This window comes from Electrona antarctica, assembly GCF_951216825.1.
Source record: "Electrona antarctica genome assembly, chromosome: 20".
NCBI classification, from domain to species: Eukaryota; Metazoa; Chordata; class Actinopteri; order Myctophiformes; family Myctophidae; genus Electrona; species Electrona antarctica.
In genome coordinates, this window is record NC_136801.1 from 5,234,822 (window position 1) to 5,259,166 (window position 24,345).

Here is a 24,345-nt window from a genome sequence, read left to right on the forward strand (position 1 = left end):
CTATAGGTCTGACTCTGGACGAGACACTTCTATAGGTCTGACTCTGGACGAGACACTTCTATAGGTCTGACTCTGGACGAGACACTTCTATAGGTCTGACTCTGGACGAGACACTTCTATAGGTCTGACTCTGCTATTAATTTCAGTGCAGGACTTGCCAGAGCAATGATGTTAGTGTCTATCATTGGGTGTATGAAACAGAATCATATTTTTAAATGATATGGAGAGAGAAGATAGAGTGTCAGGATTTGGAGATACACGCCCATAGCATGACATGCTGACAGGCATCTGGAACCCCCCACCCCCCCTGAACCCCCCCCCAAAAAAAGATTAATCGTTAATACGTTAATATTGAATTATACTAATCGATTTTCATTTTGGACACATTTACACATCCCATGTCTGTATGTGTGTGTGTGTGTGTGCACGCGCGCGCATATATATGCGTGTGTGCATGTGTGTGTGTGTGTACAGTGGGAAGTACTTACCTAGCATGCGAATGTACAGGGCTGTCTGGTCTGAGCTGTCATAGGAGATCGCCCCTCGTCTCTGTGCAAACACAAACACAAAATCATTAGCCGACACATACACATTAATGTACATTCTGCTCAATAGAACATATTTTTCATCATGTGGATTATATTTGAGTTTTGTAAACTGCCATGTGGACATTGGTCTTGTGTCGAGAGATGATCGGAGACCGATAGGTCTGTAGACGTACAAATCAGCAGTGGCCTAAGGGTTAGAGGAGCGCCCTTGTTGCCGAAAGGTTCGATTCCCCGGACGGGCAGGAGAAATCTGGCACTGAACCCCCAACTGCTCCCCCTGGAGCTGCTTAGTGGCCAACAGTATAAGACTGTGGTTGTAATGGTCAGCTCCCAGGTTTTAGTGTGTGCGTGTGCGTGTGTTTCTATGTGCAGGGTGTTGCTGAAAATGAGCACCTGTGCTCAGCTACTTCCCTGGGTAAATAAATAATTAAAAAAAAAGAAATCCAAGATAATTGCTAGAGCAGTGCCACGAACGGCCGCTAACAAACCTGTTGGGTGGGGTGATGCCCGATTTAAGCACCAACATCTGCCCTGAGTCAAGCTAATTGCACTGTGTTTTCACAAAAAACCCAACACAATTGTGTCACCATGGTGCATTTTGGTCATTGCTTAGACCCCAGTATTGCGGCTTGCAGTTATATTTTGCTCTCATGTGATTTTTATTTCTGTGGCTATAGAGCGTCGCAGTCCCGCCCCCTCGAGAGACCTGGAAAAGAAATGCCCGTTCATTTTCCTCATAGACTTTTCAGAAAGTATTTATTTAAAGACGTTTACGCCGCGGACAAAGCCAACTCTTGTCGTGACAAATCATGACAATAAACAATGTTTTGGGCCAAACAAAGAATTAGAAAGTAGAAAAAAACGGCAGGTTACAACACTTTCTTTGTTGTTTTTCTTCTTTGTAATTATTTGTTTGGTTGTTGTCATGATTTGTCACGACTCGAGTTGGCTTCGTACGACACTTAAAAAGGTCTATGGGAAAAATGCATTGGGATTCATTTCCTGGGCCTGGCGTCGTCATGAAAGGGGGCGGGACTGCGACGCTCTATTATGGCTGACTTATTACATCAAAGGCATGGCAAGCAGTATTTTTCCAGAAATCAAGAACAAAAACATGATCCTAAAACACTTGAATTGTTTCCACCCATGTTTTAGCAATGAAAGCTGTGACATTTGTAATGGAAATTCTAGAATGCCAAATACATTGCCAAATATATGCATTATTCTGTATTTCTCTTCCTTCCATTAAGTCTCTTTGCTCACCAATGTGCTCAGTCTAATTCATGCAGCTGTCAATCTAACAGCTGACTTGACTCCTCCACGCTGTCAGCAAAGGTATACTTATTTGTGTGTCGCCCTTATGTTTAGCGCAGATCCGTATATGGACAGTTATTATTTGCATCTCTGTTAAGACAAGACTATAAGGACTGTCTGAGAATAGGGTTGGGGAGGCTTGCACCCGGAGGGGCTGCTGGGACAGGCATGGAGGCCTGTTCCTCACTCTCTGTGTGTTGTTATTCTGCTGAATCTTCTTAATAAATTCTCAATACCTCACACTGAAGAACTTTGTCATTCATTCATCTTTGGAAGATTATTTAATCTACAACACATTGTCTCTAGTAAAGTTGAACGAAGCATTTAGAGACCACCTTATCTACCCATATCATTCCCCAGGTGGGGTGGGGTCAATAAAGGGCGTGTCCCCACATGGGATCAATAAAAGGGCTTATCTTATGACAAAGATCCATGGGACAGATTTGATATACAACACAATATGATCCACCTGATATGCAAGACAAGTGTTATGCCCAAAATAAACAAGGAAAATATACACCCCCCTGCCCTCCACAGTCCACACTGCCCCTCCAGTGAACCAGCAAACTGTCAAAGTGATACGATAAGGGCTATTTTAAATATACTGGTCTAAAGACACAATGTTCAGTTAGGGAATAAATATGCAGTGCCTGATAAGGAGAGGGTGTGTAAAAACTGTTGGCTCTACTCGTATGCACAAGCATGTGTGTGTCTGTAGAACCGTTGAACTGATAAACATGTTTCAACACCATATCTATCTGGCAGACGCACACAGTGCTATCAGTCATGTGAGAAACACACGTGTTGTTTACATACAAGAGACTACAGACAAACAGAAAAATCCTAATCAAGTGCCACCATAGTGACCATACCACGTACGTAGGACTACAGATGAGCTTTCCTGAATCCTGAAATGTGTAAATCCAGCATGATGGAATTGGGATAATTAGCATTTTCAAGAGTTACAGCAAGGCCCATGAGGAGAACATGGGGTTTAAGAAACTTATTTAACCCATTTTGGGCAGGAAGTGGAACCCCTTTTGGTGTTAGCATGTTGTTATGCTTTAGCTATTGAAAAATAGCAGATCTACAAGCTCATAGCGCGCCACCGAGTGGCGCGCTACGAGCTTGTAGGTCTGCTATTTTTGAAAAATCGAAGAACGACTGGCATAGAAACATAGCTTTTTCAGAAAACTGTCAGGATGTAGAAGACATTTTTAGAATCTGATCTCAGGTCAAAATGGGTTAAAGGCAGAGAGAAGGCTCATCACACCTCGTCCCGCCCTTAACGTTAGTTAAGTTGCTGGGTAATTACCAGAATACATCACTGGCACACTGACACGCACCAGGTAGACCGAGTGAGCATGCAAGAGCAGCGTGAGAGAGTGAATGTGAGATTATGTGAGAGAGACAGAGAGATGATTGATTTTCATACTCAAACTGTTAGGTAAATGTGGGCTGGACACAGCATCAGTTCCTATACTCAAAGCTTGAGGTCACATAACTGGAAAAACTGCCTTCAGCTTAAAGGAGAATTCCATGCCAATACCTTTATTTGTAGTTGTTATGTCCTCCCACCAAAGAGGTCCAAGTGTTATTTTGTGCAAAAGCGCAGCTATTTCCCCTACCATAAGCCCTCAATGAATTTAATTGCATTGCATTGAATGGGGCATTGGGGTGTTTGCTCATTTCCATCGTTCAAAAATCTATTTTTTGAGTGGTGTAAACCACTCCTACAACTGGCTTTGTTAGTGCAGAAAAAATGAGCATGGTTGCTATGTTCACCCTGTTCACCCGGGTGTGATTTAATTACGTCAGACATGATTTTTGAGTGGTGTAAACCACTCCTACAACTGGCTTTGTTAGTCTGTGCAGAAAAAATGAGCATGGTTGCTATGTTCACCCTGTTCACCCGGGTGTGATTTAATTACGTCAGACAGGCTATATACCTTACATGACCTTACACCACTCAGTTCACACGGGTGTGATTTTTTTGTATATATATCCTCTCTTCATAATGTAAATAGTATCCCAAGCGGAACACTTTAATACTTATTTCGATGGAAATAAGCGAATTAGCACAAAAACCCAACCCCCATTGAGGGCTTATATTAGGGGAAATAGTCAATAATGCACTTTTGCACAAAATAACACCTGGACCTCTTTGGTGGGGACATAACTACAAATAAAAGGTAATCTGTTTATTATGATTTTTTTCTAGCATGGAATTCTCCTTTAAGAGGGTTCAGCTTTATCTCAGACCAGAATTGTCCTCATACTGCCTCTTTTACATTACATAGATTAATGTACTGTACTGGTTGGGGTTACTTTACTTTCTTCTGCAGATACACTAGTACAGTATACACTAGTACTAGAAGACATCTTCACACAGACATCAACCCTTTGTGTAGGGAGTGGTAAACATAAACAATGCTTAAGTTCAGTAGCCTATAATGCTGTCAGGAAACTATTTGACCTTGCAGAGTTTGCAGGCAGTGTGCCATGCAAAGCCAATAAATTATTAACCGCAGTTTTAAAAGTGTTTTGTTTCTTTGAAACCCAGTATTATCTTTTGTATGCGTCTGTTGTTGCACAATCTTGTGGACATGCCACACATTTGTATTTGTACTAGAGGTACTGGTTGTCAGATTGACGTGATTATACAGAACGTCGATGTTGGAGCTCAATAAAGAAGTGGCTGATTATAAGAGTGTAAGTTGATAATTCTTTTTGCTTTGTAGAGGTCAATATACCAGGAAAATGACAGAAATAAAGCAATATGTACACGAATGAGTGCAAGGAGATAGTAAAGGCGAAATTATTATTAGCTATTTTAGTTAGCAACAACAACATCCAGCTTTTCAGGGTATGGGAAAGTGTCTGCAATGGGAGGGAAACCGAAATCGTAGAGTTGTTGACAACAGGACAGGGGTCCTGTTTGTTGCAATGAAACCATAGGCATTTTAAGCTCCCGTCAGCTCCATCATGGACGCCATCTTGAAAACGATGCGTTTCAAGTTGTTCGTTTTCCGTAAAATGTTTGTATGTTATTTAGCACACCCAATGGTAACAGAATCCATTGAAAAATCTATCAATTATTTGGGGTTCCAACCATGTACTGACATATCTAATAGTGGTTTCATTGCAAACCGACCACTAGGGGGCGAGCCAAATTAGTTTGCAATGGTTTTTGAATACCTTATGCCCATACCTAACAGGCTAACACCATGCCAAAATTCAAATAGTAGTTACGAAGTGCATAATTGTTGATTTTTTACATATTACATCGCAGTTTATAGGCATTTAAATCTCAGTTTATAGGCATTTAGCTCATTTTAGCCACCGTGTTGAAAACGATTCGTTGTTCCTAAAAATGTTATTTAGCACACCCAATAGTAACATAATCCATTGAAAATTCTCTTATCAATTATTTTAGTTTTCAACCATACCTATATACCAATATTTGAGTCTTATGTCTTGTGACTTATACCCATACCGAACACCACACCAAAATTCAGAAACTAGTCACCACAAGCCAAATCTTGCTGATTTCTTACAAGTCCGCCCCCTGCTTAATGTGCGTAAACATAGCAATGAAAAGTTGGGGCACGGCGGCTGCGCCACTTCCGACTTGTAAGATAGGATGGGTATTGGGGGAGTGACAAATAATACCTTTTTTTGCCTCTTGTCAGGTCTGAGAGCACAACAATAACATGCCTTTCTCGGCCCCACCTCTCTCCCTGTGTTTTAGGATCCAAGATGGCCACAACACCAGGAGGGGGTGGGGCAGAGGTGAGCGGGCAGGGTCGACATATGACCTTACTGGGCTGCATTCAAGACACTTGCCTTGTGTCCGACACCTCACTTGTCTGAACACAGCTTTGATGGATGTGTTCTGCCGCCCTCCCCCCCATCAAACAAAATGTTTGGTCAAACCATATGAGGTTCCATTGGAAATGCATTGGAGCGGCCATTAAACACAGACACAAGACAAACGCAAGACAGGTGTCTTGAATTTGTGAACGCAGCCCAGAAAGGCCCCCCCCCCCTCCTGGTGCTGCGGCCATCTTGGATCCTAAAACACGGGGAGAGAGGTGGTGTCGAGAAAAAGGCCCTTATTCTTTTTGTGCATGCATGTGGCCTTCTGCCTTTCCATTAGTACGAGTAGAGGTCCTTGAAAAGGGTTGAAGAAAGGTAGACATTATGATGTGCATGGCACATCATAATTACTTAACCCATTTTGGGTGGGAACCCCTTTTGGTGTTAGCATTATGTTATGCTTTAGCTATTGAAAAATAGCAGATCTACAAGCTCATAGCGCGCCACCGAGTGGCACGCTACGAGCTTGTAGATCTGCTATTTTTGAAAAATCGAAGAACGACTGACATAGAAACATAGCTTTTTCAGAAAACTGTCAGGATGTAGAAGACATTTTTAGAATCTGATCTCAGGTCAAAATGGGTCATCTTGTCATCTTTTGGTGCATGTGTGTGGCCTTCTGCCTTTCCATTAGTACTAGTGGAGGTCCTTGAAAAGGGTTGAAGAAAGGTAGACATTATTATGCGCATGGCACATATACTTTTGTTCGTTTCCAATAAGGCCCCAGCTGCATGCCGTCAGCAGGATGTGTGTGCACTGTGTGTGTGTGTGTGTGTGTGTGTGTGTGTGTGTGTGTGTGTGTGTGTGTGTGTGTGTGTGTGTGTGCAGCAGTCAGTCATCACAGTACATAATCCACCCCTCCCCCTACCAGTCACTCCGCCTGAGTAACTGGTTGGTCGGCTCATCTGTGATTGGCTGGCTGTTTAGTATGCTGGCTGAGTGACTGTCTTCTCTAGCTTACCAAGTAATCTATGGGTATTGTTAGGCTCACCGATGACCAGCTATCTGGCTGGATAAATGACTGGTTACTGGGCTAGTAGCCACCTGAATAACTAACTGATCAAATGGCTGACTAGCTAGCTAGCTACTTGGCTAGCATATTAGCAGCTTGGCTGCTTCAGTCTTCAGCAGTGAGCTGCTGCAGCACCGTTTGCTGCTGGCCAGGGTGTCCCCAGATGGCACACAGCACAAGTCATGACGTCAATGGGGTTGGAGCACATTTGCATAAACAATTTTCATTCATTAGTATTCCCCTGCGCTCTTCTTCTTCTTCTTCCTCCATTATTTTTTTTTCTTCCCCATTTTTTTTGTCCATCCCCCACAGCTCTCTCTCTTCGCATCTCACTGGAGAAAAACAATACACTCTGAAAGCCTTCTTCCTCCCACAAACCCCCCCCTCCCTACGTGGGATGGGAAATCTGCCGTTAACAGATTTGATTTGAAATTGAGTCAGGGTAATGTTATGGTCTGATACTATGGTGGGTAAAATGGTAGAACTGATACAAGACTTGATTCTGTACCCTTTCAATCATGACCACTGTCAGCAGTGCATGCAGAGGCATGTGTTAACACATTTAGGCCTGACATCGAAATTAAAAAAAAAAAAAAAAAATGTTTTCTGAAAAAACATGTTTCTGTATCAGTGGTGCTCAATATTTCATATCAAGGACCCCAGAAAATTAGATGTAATTGGCCACCGACCCCCATCTGAAAGTATGTTGTTCCCCCCCCCCCCCCCCCCCGTAAGCAAAGATTTGAGTTAAAAACATTCGCTCTGAAATAAATCTATTCAAAGCTTTGCACTACATTTTCACGATTTTTCAAAAATAGCAGACCTACAAGCTCGTAGCGCGCCACTCGGTGGCGCGCTATGAGCTTGTAGATCTGCTATTTTTCCAATAGCTAAAGTATAACATAATGCTTAGTTAAAACACCAAAAGGCGTTCCCGTTCAGAATGGGTTAAACACAAAGGCGCTTGCTGCACACCGCCCCACATTACACTGTAGAAGGATTAGTGTATGCACCCCCCCCCCCCCTCAACACACGCACGCACACATACTGTAACTGACTGTACACATGCATACTGACCCTGCCTCTCCTCAAAAGCCCACATGACAGCTTCCAATCCAAAGCTAATATTTTACTGGCTAGCAAACAGCTTGACTCATGGTGGGTAATCTGCAAAGCTGTATTTTAGTGTCAACAGACCTCCGTGTTTACACACACAGCACTGGTGGTTAGTGTGAGTAATATATATAGTGTGTGTGTGTGTGTGTGTGTGTGTGTGTGTGTGTGTGTGTGTGTGTGTGTGTGTGTGTGTGTGTGTGTGTGTGTGTGTTTTGAGGGGGTGGCTTGCATGGCTACTGGCTGCAACATATGTAGGCCCTGTACAATCCTGGCACTAGGACTGGGAGTCCACCAGCCTTGCCGATGGATGCATGCCCCAACACTCCTTCTGGCCACAACTTACTGCAAACAAAAACATGCTGGTGAGAGAGGGCAGTACCCAATTGGCACCGGACTAGACACACTGGCATGTGCTCCCTCGAGAGCTGGTGTGAAGGAGGGGGGGGTGCTGCGAGCACTTTGTCAAAGTCACGCAGTCTCGTTTTATCCTTGAGAAATGGCCCCGGCCCACACACCACACCACGCTGATCACAATTAGTTGATACAATCACAATTATTTGTCTCTCCATTCATCTGTATCAATTCAGCGGTTTAAAAATGTTGTTTAAAAAGCCTAAAAGCGCAAACATGAAAGTATTTTTTATTTATATGTTCAATGCCAAAAAACACAATCGACCGTTGGTCAAAATATTTTGCATGACAATATCGATCAAATGCAATAAATGATCGTGACACCCTACACAACACGTCCCTGCCATGCATGCCTCGCAGTGCCAAGATACTGTACGCACGAGAACACATGCCACCCACAGTCCAACATCCATTAACATGAGCACCCTCACTCAGTAAGATTACTGTTTAGGGTGTTGATGCTTCACGGGACATTATACACAGTACAGACAGACAGACATGCGGGAAAGAGAGGACACACGGGTAGTTTCAGTCCAACTCGTGGGCAGGTCTTGCACCTACAATTTAACCTGCACACACACAAGACATTGTCCAGGTTACTAGTTCATCGAGCACTCGTTTCCTTTCATACATATACACATTATATATATATATATATATATATATATATATATATATATATATATATATAAATAAAAGGGTATGGAAAACATCGTCAATGTGTTTTTAATGTGATCCTATCTTGCCAATAGCCCAATACCTCATAAAACATCATTTGTATCAGATAAGAACAATGTGGATTTGTCAGCAACTATTTTGGTTGCCCAATGCCGAGTACATGAGAATACGCACACACACACACATTCCATTCTACTTAAAGAATGTTTGTGACTGCCTGACTGACGTCAGGCCTCTGTTGTTGCTGAATGTCAGCATCTCTTGCAGTCAGATTAACCTCTGTTCTATCAGCCCTGGCCTGAACCACAACCCCCGACCGACACCATGAGTACGCAGGGCTGCTAGCAGCTAGCTTTAGCCTCACCAAGCAGGAATAAGGGCATGACTAACCAGTATCACGGTGGAGAGATTATTATCCTACCCCCTTAGATAGCACTTTTTAGACTTAGATAGCATTTGAAACAGACTTATAGCATGTCATGTAGACAGCACAATAATTGCATGTAGTCATAGCACCTCATAGTACATATGTATAGCATAGTATAGTATATATGTATAGTTTATATGTATAGTGTCATTATATATATATATATATATATGTTCTAGTTACGTTCTTAGCTTACGCATGTTTCATGATAAATGCATTTTATATATGTGATGTATTCCCATGCTTTTGTTCTTGCCTAATGTAAATCGCTCTGGATTAAGAGCGTCTGCTAAATGCCTAAATTGTAAATTGTAAATTGGAGACAACTGGGTAAAGGGCAAATAATCAAGCAGGCTACAAAAAAGGTAATGTTAATATACATAAACATATAGAAGCATATTATTAATTAAAATATTGCAGTGATCCCGCATAAAGCTCCTGAAGTAAAAACAATGTATCAAACAAAACTCTTGCCAGTACTTTATAGTTAAAGGGAGAATGAAACATGATATAGCATAAATATTGTCTGCGAGTGAATATGTAAATGTGCGCGTGCACAGTCACTCACACAGACAATGAGACCTCCTCCATTTACATAACTGGAATGGTGTATGTATCCCCAGGCAGTTACAGCTCAATGGGAAAGTAAATACTCATGCTTGCTGCCACTCTCTGTACTTAAGTTCCTGCATGGTCTCAGCTTCTTCATGTAGGATCTGAGGCCAAGTTTAAGGTCAGAGGGGTCACGTGATGTCAAAACCCGTCACTCCAGGGCCTGAGTATTTTGCATTTTCTAGCCATTTGTTCAAAAATAGACGGAAGTGGCATTGCAGTAGTTAAGTACCAAAATAGACGGAAGTGGCATTGCAGTAGTTAAGTACCATGTATTGAGAAAATCTTGTTGGAATAAGCAGATAGCCCCATAAACTAACAAAAGCTGTGTCCAGACATTTGATTTGTGCATAATGCAAGCACAAGCAGTACAACCGCTGTGTGTGTCCTTGGCTAAAAATCAGATATGTCAACTGAAATTTAGCGGAAAAGTAGCTCAGCGACTGATTACTGAAAGTGAAAACATGCTCTCATGTCATCGCCACTGCTGTGACTGAGCTGATAATGTGCGCCTTAAGTTAACTAAGACCTTTGCAGTGGTGCTTAGACGTCTGCTGCAGTGTACTGTACTGCTAACACACTTCCCGGTTTTAGCCACAGCTATAAACCCTCACTTCCTCATGTCGTATGTCATAAAAACAGGGTTGTATTTGAGGATGTATCACATACAGACAAAGGAGGAAGCCAGCAGTGGTATTCCCATAAACGCTGACATATCAGAGTCAGTGCATGCATACAAACAAAATGTGCATGTACAAGCACTACAAAATGAATGGAATCACCAATCGTGAAATAAAAAAGCAACTGGACTCAGCTCATCTTCAGTACACAAACCGAAAGCTTCCTTCTGAATTATGACCACATGCAGAGGTATGTTGTGTGTGTGACGGCACATTCCAGTGAGTGAGTGCTAAGCTATAAACAGACTTTACAGCACAGGTTTTGAGTGTGTGCGCGTGCACGCATGCATGTGTGTACCAGCCGCAGCTGCTTACACAAAGCCACAAATTGAGTATACCTGCTGCTAACAGTGTTTTATAAGAACACTCTCCTCTACGACATACTCCTGCTCCAGGGAGCCTCCAAGAGGAGGCATGGGGGCTGGGAGAGAATAGCACAGCAGAGAGTGAGGGAGCTAGAGAGAGAGGGGGGTGGCCTGTGTTTGTGGAGCTACAAAAACAAAAAAAGTGGCTGGGTAACCACATAAAAGTGTAGTCCACTTGTACATGCAGTAACATCTGCAACCAGTGCTTTAGCAGCAGTGAAGAGATGGAGTGCAGTGATCTTTTTCCACCCTAAAACATGATCCGAACAGGATTCGAAAAAAAAGCTGTCAAGATAGAAAATGACCCCTCTTCATCCACTCTGCAGGGAGTTCGAACTACTTCCCTCTGGTAGACGGTACAAAGTAAAGCTAACCGTAACATCTTTAAACATTCCTGTATTCCTAATGCCATTAAAAAAAACATTTTGGACTGAATTAATTTCTAATGATAAAAAATAATTTCTTTGTGTTTCTGCCATCAATCAGATGCTATATTAAGTTGAGATACTCAATTTGAATTTAGCACAAATAATAGATATAAATGTAGGTATGTGCCAAATTTGGCACAGTAGGCCATTAGGGTTATTACACTATTAAACTACTATACTAATTACACTATTACACATATTACACCATTACACTTACAACACTATTGCACTTATTACACTATTACAAAATTACACTTATTACACCATTTCACTATTACAGTTACTCTATTATTGTGATGCAGTGCACTTCAAAAAGGGGTGGCCTTGTATGAAAGGTAATATTTAGCAGCGCTCTAAGAGACGAGCCGAGGGGTGGGGGATGGGGGATGGGGGAGGGACAGGCTTCATGTTCTTGCAGGGTCGTCTTTCCCTGTGATGGCATTTCATCATGTCAGACGTCATCGCTGGATTCTAATTACTTCTCTGGGTCAGCTTAACCTTTCTATATCCTAACCTTATTTCACCTGTATTGATTTGAAAATATAATACAAGTGATTAAAATAAAACACCAGTGTGCCTAGGGACAACATTTTTCCAATCGTTTATCTAAAAAGAAAGCCTTCGTTAGCAAATGATAAATATAGCTACAAATGTGTACTGCATATTGTGCATAAATAGGAATGTCGATCAATTAATTAATTCACCAGGTGAATAGGACAGTCAGGCAATCTAATGCATTCTCATTTCTTCAGCCCTTCTGCCAATTTAGCCACCAACAGTAAATATGATTAAAATTCAGATAAGGAAGAGCATTTGGACCCGACATGGTCGGTTAGACCAGAGTGATGATGTGTCGAGCCACATTCTCACGCCTGATTTCTCAACACTGCAGCACAGAAACAAAATAGTCATGTGATAAGGGGGCCCCCCTTGAGAAACAGAGAAAAATAGAGAATATTTTTGAGTGGTGCAACCACTCCTACAGTAAAGACAGCTGTGTGTGTGTGTGTGTGTGTGTGTGTGTGTGTGTGTGTGTGTGTGTGTGTGTGTGTGTGTGTGTGTGTGTGTGTGTGTGTCCGAGCACGGAATGTGTGTCCCTGTGTCCGGGCACGGAATGTGTGCGTGTCCCTGTGTCCGAGCACGGAAATAGCATATTGTCACCACCAAGTGCAGTGATGTAAATAGGTTTTCAATGTAATGAGTCCCAGGATGCAGGGATGGTCTTTTAGATGAGTCCCAGGGACATTTTTATGAGTCCCACTTCAACAACGTTGAACGTCATATTTTGCCATTTTTACAAATTGCAGCATTTAACTCCCATTTCATTTTACATGGTTATAATGTGGTTATATTCATGTATAAAACGGAAGAAGAAATTATTATTATAACTAAAGCTAGCAAAATAAACTAGAATAAAAAAACAGTACGGTAGTGCATCCCGTGGATGCAGAGTTCGTTGTTTTATTGCGTCCCTTAACTATAAACTGCGTTTTGGGATGCAAAATGCACCCTATTTTAATCTCTGAAGTGTCACTGTTGCACCACTCACTTCAGACGGGTCTGATTCTTTTTTAATCAAAGAGCATCGTATGCCAAGTAGGGTCTGTTTAAATCCTGTTTATTAACTGAATAACACACTATTTGAGTCAAACTTAATGAAATAAACAGCAATGTTCTGCCATTTGTCGCTGGTCATTGGAGCAATCTCACATGGAACTTAGATGTGGCGCTGTGAGGGGTTAAAGGTTTTTAGTGAAAGGTTGTGAAACACTCGTCTCAGAGTCTGAACAGCTCCTTCAGCATTCTTACCACATCCTGAAACCACGTCAATCCGATGGCACCGCATGAAGAAAAACAAAAATCTTATCAGTTCCGTCAAGATCAACAGACTGACTCCCTCAAGAAGAAGTGCTGTAAATGTACAGTATTCCCCTTATCGTACCCTTCCCAGAAACGCCCATCCAGTGCAGATGAAACAGCAGCACTATCGGGTGCTCTTGCGCATTTTAGGCCTGCATTTGACCACTCAAGAAGTGGACTAAGCAAGAACAGTGGCCAGGCGCGTTCTCTGGGCCATCTTATGGACAATGATCTGAAAGATTAGCTGTTGTTTATCCCACATGTTTGTCCCACATGAAGATGTAAAGATCCCGCTTGTTGTTGTTGTAAACGGCCATGTGACTGACTGGCCTCAATATCTCACATCCGTTTATTGATTTTTGTAGCTCAATTGGGGGAAAAAAGAAAAAAAACAGTGACAGTGGTCAATGAGGCCTTATCAGATCATAAAATGTACTGCATGTTGTTGGGTGCGTTTTATTGGTACCAAATATTTGCATAAGTTGGCGCACAAGAGCTAAATATCAACCCCAGTATGAGTTATACTATAAACCAGCGATGTAAACGTGGAATGCCAACCTACTGTACCCATGTGCGTGCTAATTATTTACCGTGTGTGAGCTGTGCATTTGTACGTGTTGTGAAATACATTCATTATTTATATGCCCTACTGCAGAACACCACATCTTTTCATGGTGATCTAATCTGTCTCACTACTCGGGTATAAGAGAAAGCAATGTTTACAATTCACTCCAGTGGGAACCTGCACATAGTTGGGGCAAAAAAAAAAGGAAAAAAAAGACAATCGGCTTCTAGTCCCCTTTAAGGAATTACGGCAAACATGCATGGCAATAATAACAGAGTAGAGGCACAGTCAGTCTGTGCCTAAAAGAAGCCATTTAGGCCTATTTCATGCTATTGCTGTTTGCTACGCCTCTTCAGCAGCATATTTACACCCAATCACATGCATTCCAGGAGCACAGAATGACACATTCTTCTTGAGACTTCGTCTCCTCAGCTCTGCTTGCTCGTCCTGTGTTTACAAGAGGAAATGTCTATCTGAGAGGGGAAGAAAGGGAGTGAGCACAGAAAGAGACAGACATACAGACAGACAAAAAGACAGAAACACAGAGAGAGAAACCAGATAGGAAGAGAAAGAAACTGACAAACTCTGGCCATCTGTGAGTGTGGCAGCGGGCCAAACCACTGCCCCCAGAGCCCGAGCACATGCCTAACTGCCTCTTTCTGCAATGCTAGTCCGGCTCTGCTTCCACAAACAACACACACACACACACACACACACACACACACACACACACACACACACACACACACACACACACACACACACACACACACACACACACACACACACACACACACACACACACACACACACACACACACACACACACACACACACACACACACACACACACACACACACACACACACACACACACACACACACACACACACACACACACACACACACACACACACACACACACACACACACTTAAAGGAAGCAACTGTGCCTGACCAACAAACACAATAGCGGTCGCTTGTGTTTCTACAGCCAAGGAGAATGATCTTGCGTAGATGGGATGTCCCCCGAGGTGTTTGGGGTCACCTGGGAGTTCCTCCTCTTGAAAGTGGTCTGGAAATAGTCACTGGTCAGCCATGCTGAACTACTCCAGAACAGACCACTCCTCAGTCCATCAATCACTGACATTACATTGGTAAATGGTACATTTATATAGCGCCTTTATCCAAGGCGCTTTACATAGATTGTGCATTACATTCACCCTACATTCACCCATTCACACACACATTCATACACCGATTGCGGCGGAAGCCATGCAAGGTACCAGCCAGCACATCGGGAGCAATTTGGGGTTCAGTGTCTTGCCCAAGGACACTTCGACATGTAGCCAGGAGGAGCCGGGATTCGAACCGCCGACCCATGGATCATTGGACGACCTGCTCTACCTCTTGAGCCACAGTCGCCCTATTTTATTTCCATAAGGCTTATAAACAACTGGAAAGATGATGGAGAAGTATAGGATGAAGTATAGGTGGTGAGGACAAAGAGCTGGATGGATGGTTGGGTTCACGGCTTGTCCAGCCAGATCAGATATTCCAACAACAGAAGAAATGCTAATTATACGCACAGGGCAAAAGGCTATAGGAAAGAACAGGCATACTGAGGGTCTTTGACGGAGTAGGCAATATATCTGTCTTCTGATTGTTCAGGGAGCTGCCTGTGATGTTGTGGTGTTTTCAAAGGAGACACACATGGGTGGTTATGTGGAGCACTGTGGCTGGACAAAGGGCTAATGGACACAGCCTTATCAAAGGGGACACTTTTACACACACACACACACACACACACACACACACACACACACACACACACACACACACACACACACACACACACACACACACACACACACACACACACACACACACACACACACACACACACACACACACACACACACACACACACACACACACACACACACGAGATGACCCAGTTGTGAACTTTCTCTGTATTAAAAGAAGCAGTCAGGCACAGGTGGGTGGCATTATATAAATGTATGTTGGAGAATACAATGCCACCACAGTAATAACATAGTCCTTGCTTGGTATCCGCTTCAGTAAGATTGTAGATCTGCCATTTTTGCACTTATTCTTGGGACATATTTTAGCAGTTTAATTTTGAATATGACATACCCAAAATAAGAATGCCAGGTTGAAAGTCGTTAATTGCCAGATGTGTTGCATGTTTTGTGTTTCCATGCACAGGAGAACCAAGCAGAAGAGATAGGATACACATAATTCTGTAGCGGCCTGTTGTAACCTCTCTCGTGTCGGATTAGGAATTCTAAGAACTCATTCTAAGAATTAGGCCCACGGTGTCAATGTGTCAGGGATGTTAACATAAGTGACAGTGTGGCACGTTCCTTTGTGGCAAATGCACAACATGGTCTCGTGAGACAATTAACCGTTGTAAAATGTGATACTTGTCTTTAGGCTAGGCTACTGTATACGCAATGTAGACCATGAAGGAACATGCACAAATGAAAAGCGTTTGTGGAGAAGGTGTGTGTGTGTGTGTGTGTGTGTTCAGAAAGAACAACCACCTGCAAGATTCCAGCGAATAATCATTCACGTCTGAAGGTAGCAGGCCTGTGTGATTCCAGTGCCACTATGACCACTAAATAAATACAAATTAAATTAAACAAAAAAAACACACAAGAACGCAAATGCTTTGCGGGTTTTTTACCTGTGACAGCTGTCTCGGATCTGGGGCCCCAAACAGAGATGAGCTGGAGCTGAAACTAATGGCTCCCCTCCGGCTGAGGACATGCTTGGGAACCGGCCTGTCTAGAGGCAAAACCGGCAGCTGATAACATACTTCCATTGAACAGTCAGGGTCAGCACTGTGTCCGGATCAAAAAAATCAAATGTACACAAAGAAATTGTGGAATCACAAAATACACAAATGATGGCGATAAATGCGAGAAAAATGGTAAATCTTGCAAAGTCGGCGAGGGTTTCAATATTGTGGAAATAATCCGTTTTTGTTCTTCTGCAAAGTATTTCTGTTCATTGTGAGCGACTCAAATCGTGCCCCCAGATCGCCTTCATTGATGATGTGTATTTTTTTTGTAGGATCGCAATCTCGTTTGATGTCATTCTAGTCCAATTCGCATGCTGCTTTTTCTTTCCTCCTCATTTCAAACAAATCCGGGACCCATAGACGACGAGGCCGTAGCATTTTCTGAGTCTTTATGAAAACGCTTCCTCATTTTGTGCCAAAAAGGTCCGTTCATATGCGCTTCATTGTGTTATAGATCCGCCTATCATGTATCCCCAAATCAAAACAAAAGGCAGGACCTCCACTTCCAAAAACGTTATCAACCATCCGACGTTGCAACACCGGTAGATGAAGTGAGAGAGCTCCGGGACGAGAGACCTTTTCTAACGTGGCTGTGAGGTTTTTCATTCGGACTTTAGGCGGCTGTGCTCCAAGAAACTACCGTCTTTTTTCTAAAGCTGCATAAAGAACCAGTTGTCTAATTTCACTACATATCGGACCCGCCGCGCACACCGCGAAACATGAAGTGTTCTTCTGGCTCAGACGCAGGGAACCCAGACGCTCATTCTTCCTGGTCGCTAATCCAACCGTTTAAAATGGCAAATAAAACGCAACACGATCAACCAAAAATAACAGAATATTAACCAATACGTGTAGATTTGCCTGCAACAACCTAATCTATCGTCTGACGTCCTAACCATTAGCCTACAGCTTGATTTTAAAGCACACACCACCTGCCAGAGATGGTGCTGTTGGGGCGAACCTGAACGCCCTTGAGCGAATTCATCCAATGGCAACGAGGTACCTGATGTAAACTCTGGAGCCATTGGGTGACGCCATGTGCCGCGATTGAAACGAAGCACGCAATTGGCTACCGAGGCGATCCCAAGCCGTTGAAGCCGATATGAGCAGTCGTTTGCAGACGATGTGGAAATTCGGATGGGTATTCCTCCATCATGTATTCCTCCACAAAGGGGCTTGCCCTGCTATGCAGCGGTCCACAGTTCACATCACTGCCAGTGCCTTTTTTTCTCGCTTTTTTATTTTTTATTATTGAGAAATATTACAAACAATTCAGGTAGAAAAACACAGCACAAACAAACAAGAACAGAAAATAAACGACAAAAAAACAGAAAGACAATACAATAACAATACAATAATAATAATACAAAATTATATCAAGGTTCGGGAAATAATGATTGGCAATTTGGCACTGGCCACTGGCAGTGCATTCAAGGAAGGTTTGATTGATTGATTGATTGATTGAAAGATGTTGGAGAATTACAGTACATTTCAAGCACAACTCAATACAAAACTGTTGGACAACAACACCCCGGGCAGAGGTTCCCAAACCTTTTTGGCCATACACCCCCTGTTACCTACCGACCTAGCTGATGCACCCCCCGACATGGAAATATAAATTGCATAAGCTATATAGAGACATATATTTCCTTTTTATCCACATATATGCACATATATGAACCTGAATATATGCAGCATAGGCTAGTATATTCTGCATTACTTGCCATATATTGGCATAATATATGTTAATATATTTAAAATAAAACCATAGCACCACCATTAGACTTTTCATGTCGCGCGCACCCCCTAGAAGTTGCTCACGCACCACAAGGGGTGCACGCACCACAGTTTGGGAACCAGCCATTCACCATGTTCAATTCATCATAGCATTTAGAGAAGGTTAAGGGAAAAAAACATATACAGTGAGGGGGGAAAAGGGGTGGGTGGGGGAATCAGATTTTACGTTGGCCAGTTTCGCATTGCAGCCGTCCGTAGGTGCCCTTTGAGAGTGCATTTGAAGGAGTCAATGGATTTGCATGTCTTAATGACTGTTGGTAGGGCGTTCCACATTTTGGTGGCATAGGAGTGAAAATAATTTAGTCCCTTGTTTGTGCCAAATCTGGGTTGCACACATGGTTTGTTGAACTCCCTCTGGTGTTATGGGTGTGGACTTCGTTGACATTAAGGAAGTAGGCCTAGGCTATTTAGACAGGTAGCCTACATGGGTATCTTGGTGGTGTATCGAATCTTGTGGACCAGACCCATTGCAAGATGCTGTACTCTGTCGTCAACCTTAAGCCATTCCAGCCTGTCAAAGTGGGCAGGGGTGAGGTGGGTTCGGGGAGTGAGGCCAAGTAGTAGCCTGACCAGTTTGTTTTGGGAAGTCTGGAGCCTTGTTTAAAGGGGAATTTCTTCCTAACCGTTCTTTTACAAAATCATGTTGACCAAAAAAAGTATATTAAAAAATAAATAAACATAGGCCTATAGCCGCTGGTCCTTTAAGAAAAGCGTAGGAGGGGTCTAACGTCAGCCTACGTAGAACAGGAAGAGTGCAGCAACAACACTGCATGGACTAACCTGTCATATCATCTACAACAGATGTAAACAAAAAACTAAAACAAATCGCGCGATTGAATAAGAGTTCTAGCGGTTGATCCACCCGGACGGTAAATCCGCTAATTTGGTATGGAACACTCTGCATGTTTTTTGTTGTTGTTTTTTTTCAATGACGAATGGATAGGCCTATGTGTCTTCATATACGGTAAGAAAACAGCTTGTGCGAAACGGCCTTTGAGGTGCTGTGGTACCAAGAGGTGCGTGCATAGTCGAAGAAACCTTGTACGAGGGCTCCTGTAAGGGTCTTCAGAAGTAGGTAGTCACAAGCACTGCCAGTGCCAATGCTTGTGACTACCTTCCTTGCATGACGTATGGTAGGCCTACTGGCCTCACCTAGACTTTGAATTAGCCTGGGGAATAACATAAAACTGTTGCAATTGAAGTTCTTTCAACTATTTGTATGCATTATGTGCCTTTTTGCTGCCTTTGATGAATCACAGCACATATGTATTATTGTATTATAAATGGTAAATGGTGCATTTATATAGCGCCTTTATCCAAGGCGCTTTACAGAGATTGTGCATTACATTCACCCATTCAAACACACATTCATACACCGATGGCAGCGGAAACCATGCAAGGCACCAACTAGCACATCGGGAGCAATTAGGGGTTCAGTGTCTTGCTCAAGGACACTTCGACAGTAACTCTGGGGGAGCCCGGGTTCGAACTGGCAACCTTACGGTTACCATCCAGACGCTCTACCCCTGAGCCACCGCCTCCCCCACCGCCTGTATGTCTACGAATTATTCATTAAAATCATATTCATGAGATACTCTGTAGCCTATATCCATATTTCTAAGTCTATTAACAATAGCAAATGGGGTAATTATCTTGGTAATAATTTCTAATAAAAGGCAGCCTCATGAGAAGAAAGACATTTTGATTAAATTTACTCTACCAATAGATTTACCAATATTAAGTAACAGGCATTCAAAACGTATAGATGCACATTGCATATGAGTTTGCACATTCTTTTTCCCAGTAAGTTTTTGTGAAATGCAGGGGTTCTGGTTGGGGACAATGACGACTTAATTGGCGAGCTATGCCATGGAAACAGCCAGAGCCAGGCACTGTGCCAATGAAAGGCATAATCAGTAAACCCCGCCCCCATGGCACTGAACGCAATTACCCACAATCATACCCCCTGCCATGAGATCCTTGCTCCGACGACCTGTCAAAAGTCCCCAGCAAAGGCAATGCCGACAAATAGACCTATCTAATCAGACCCTATCACCAATTCAGTGAAGGTCAGGTCATTCTCTCAAACCGGAATTATCATTCAGTCTTTGGCCCTATTTACACTGGCAGCCAAATCCAGCCTGAATCAGATCTGTGCCACATCCAGATTGGAATCTGATTTGTTTAAATGAGTCATGTGACCATTTAAACCAATCGGATTTCAATGTTGATGTTGCACAGATCTGATTCAGGCTAGATTTGTCTGCCAGTGTAAATGGGGCCTTTGGAGATTTGAGAATGCGTTACACTCACAGTAGGCCTACATGTCCATAACTTTAGTGTTAAAGGCATATTCCAAGAGAAACTAGGAAAGTGTGCTCCTCTGAAAGTAGATCTCCGCCAGTAGGGTTGCATATACAAGGCTGTGTCAGTCATCATGGGTGGGGTTGGGGTTCCTGCAGTTTGTATTACAGACTTATTTTTATCAGCTTGCAGAGCTGATCTACATTTACTAACGACTGGAAAGACAACCTTAGTAGACCCTGTTTCACATGCTGCCTCTAGGCTGCCTCTAAACCAATGGGAGACTTGGTTACCCATAAAACCCATAGTCTGAACGGCATAAAAACCCATAATCTGAGCCGCAATGTGATGGAGTGTGTTGTGAACTTGTGAATCAATACCGCCCCCATCTTGCGGAGTGAACAAATCGACTCATTGTATTACTTGAGTACTATCTATGCTATTGATGAACCCCGGTTTATTTTGGTTGATTGGGGGCAAAAACAAACTGCAAGCTGATATCATATAACCTCAGTAATTAACATGTGTTGTTATCATGTCATGATAACAACACAGTCAAGAAAACAACTGAAAGGAGGACACAGAAATCCCAGAGGGCTTGTTTAGTTGTCTGAAGGCGTGGTTGAGACTATGTTTTTGCCCCTGTCCGTCCATCTGTGTGTGTGTGTGTGTGTGTGTGTGTGTGTGTGTGTGTGTGTGTGTGTGTGTGTGTGTGTGTGTGTGTGTGTGTGTGTGTGTGTGTGTGTGTGTGCGCGTGTGTGTCCATCTGATTACACCTAATCTCCGGCACCGTTCTGATTTATAGGCTGTACATGTACAATCCACATCTGTTTTCCCCTGGATTCCTTGGAATTTATAGGTCCTGTGTACAAAAATGCTAACGCACAAACAAGAGGGTGGCCGGCGGCCGCACACGCCAATAGCCAGAGTGCCAATATTTTATTAGGACATAGCAGGTAAGACAAAAATGAATCCTAATTTATAGGTCCTGCCACATTATATTTTCTGCCAATTGCCATAGTGTTCTTTCTTCAAAACACACTTTCGGCTACTAATGGACAACAGCCTGCACTGGCATCTGTCTACATAACATGCTATCTAAATTACATTTTAGCCTTTGCATAAGCCTGCAAGGTCGTCCAGGCTAGGGCAAGAAGTGCTGCGGGCTAAGGTGGAGTCTGAATAGGTGAGTTTGCAGATTATGACAGAAGATTGGGAGTGAGTCTGCAGTTCATGGTGAAAAAACAGCTTGAAGGCTACATTATTCTGAAAGTAGCTGAGAAGTACTACATTTCTGTCTGTTTTGTTTCTTTGTACCTACCATTAGGTCTACTTTTGATACTTGTACTTTTACTTTTGATACTTAAATACATCTTATTTTCTTAACACCAGATACTTTTACTGTACTTTTAAGTACATACAGTATCATGTGAGCTACTTTAACACTTTGACCCACATGATTTTCTTGTGGGTAACTTTAACCCATTTTGACCTGAGATCAGATTCTAAAAATGTCTTCTACATCCTGACAGTTTTCTGAAAAAGCTATGGTTCTATGTCAGTCGTTCTTAGATTTTTCAAAAATAGCAGACCTACTAGAGTGGCGTGCTACGAGCTTGTAGATCTGCTATTTTTCAATAGCTAAAGCATAACATAATGCTAACACCAAAAGGGGTTCCCGCCCCAAAATGGGTTAAAGGTAGGCCTAGGGTAAATGATATATTTGGTTAGTTATTTTTGTGTTTTGTTAAAAGGTTAATCACTATGACTATATTATGATAGTAATAATTGCTATACGCGTGTTTGTTCAGTAACAGGACACCTTTCAAGCTCTTTAGTAAAACAGAAAATACATTTTCAGATGGCTGGCAAAATGTCAACCAATCAGGAGAGAGTACCCATTTATCAGCTTAACTTTTATAGTGTTCCAGTTCCAATTTCGTCAGCTCATTTCTTTGTGTCGTGATTTGTCATGTCATCACTTCCATTTTCACTTGTTTAATCTGCATACTGTCTGATTTCTCTAACCTGATTGGATAAAATTGGTATCCTGACCTGAAAATGCATTTTCTGTTTAATAATGAGCTGGAGAGAGAGACATGGAGACTGAACACTCTATATAGCAATGAGTACAGAATACAGAGCTAGTTTAACACTTTATTTAACCAAAGAAAATCACTTACCCTACCTAACTTTCACTGGAGTAAAAGTATATTTTACACTACAGTAAGTAAAGTAAGTAAGTAAGGAAAGTATATTTACCCAAGTATGACTTTCAAGTCATTTTCATTTCTTCATGTTTTACATGTAAGGCAGAATAGAGCGTATGCGCGTGACATCATCATCAAACCCGGAAGTTATGCAGGAATGCCTACTGAGTGGCAAAAAACTACTTTCTGGCCTTGACAGCCCATGCATCTAAACAGAAAAGTCCTATCTGATTGCATTAAACAACATTAAATAATGTTAAACTCACTTTGCCTGTTGCTTTGCCACTCGATTTGCCACTCGATGTGCCATTCACTTTAAGCATGCGCATACCCTATATTGTGAAGAAATCAGCTTAGTAACATAGCTGCTCGACAGCTACCCTTGGCTTGCACTAGTCTCGCGTAGCAACTATTCCACAATCTCCGAGCATTTGGAAATTGCGAGAGGCAACAGTCTGGCAACGCGAGACTACCCTTGCACCAAACAAATGATACAATAATAGCATAATAAATGAAGCCTTCAACCGCACCAGTTACACATTTTATGGTTTTCAGTTAAACGATTAACTATGAACATTTTGTTAATTGTGTTGACAGTCAGTCTTGTGGCCCCCAACTTCAAGTAATTGTTGTATAACAATTGTATAGATTACAATTACCCACATTTGTAAATGCAGTACTGGAGATGGTGTTCATTCAGGACCCTGAGTCACAAACATTCCTCCTCCTACCAACAGTCATTAAGACATGCAAATCCCTTGACTCCTTCAAAACGGCTCTCAAAGGGCACCTACGGACAGCTGCAATTCGAAACTGGCCCCAATTGAATCCAATTCAATTTCAATTCAAAGGGCTTTATTGGCATGAGAAAACATACGTTTACATTGCCAAAGCAGAAAGCACAATACAACAATACAGCAATACAATCCCCCACCCACCCCTGTTTCCCCTCACTGTATATATTTATTTTCCCTTTTTACCTCCTATGATGATTTCTTTTTGACTTGAGTTGTGTATATGCATACGTCTTTAAATGTTTTGATGAATTGAAAATGGTGGGCCCTATTGTAATCAAGTGTAATGCTTTATGGTGTCGTCCACTCACTGTTAACAGTTTTTGTATTGAGTTGTACTTGAGCTTAGCCCAGATACCCTGGGTAAATATAGATTTCATTTCATTTCATTTCATTTCAAATGTACTGTAATTCTGCAAACTATTAATAAATCAATCAATCAATCCATTCTAAGCAGTAGCCTACATTTTATTCTTATCAGTTAATGGTTGCTTAACCATTATCAAGCTTCAGTTATGA

At 42.3% G+C, this 24,345-nt stretch overlaps 1 protein-coding gene across 4 annotated transcripts in view; it reads right to left on the minus strand.

Moving 5' to 3' along the window:
- Positions 1-17,654, minus strand: part of pde7a (phosphodiesterase 7A) — a 33,949-nt gene extending 16,295 nt beyond the window's left edge. For 2 of the 4 annotated variants that reach the window (XM_079490018.1, XM_079490015.1), the window contains exons 1-2: positions 16,605-17,654; positions 489-549 (exon numbers count right to left, since the gene is read on the minus strand). In XM_079490018.1, coding sequence (XP_079346144.1) covers positions 489-549; positions 16,605-16,742 — 199 coding nt within the window. In that variant the 5' untranslated portion in view covers positions 16,743-17,654. The remainder of the gene's footprint in view (positions 1-488; positions 550-16,604) is intronic. The other 2 variants (XM_079490017.1, XM_079490016.1) reach the window with 1 other exon arrangement.
- Positions 17,655-24,345: the final 6,691 nt, after the last annotated feature.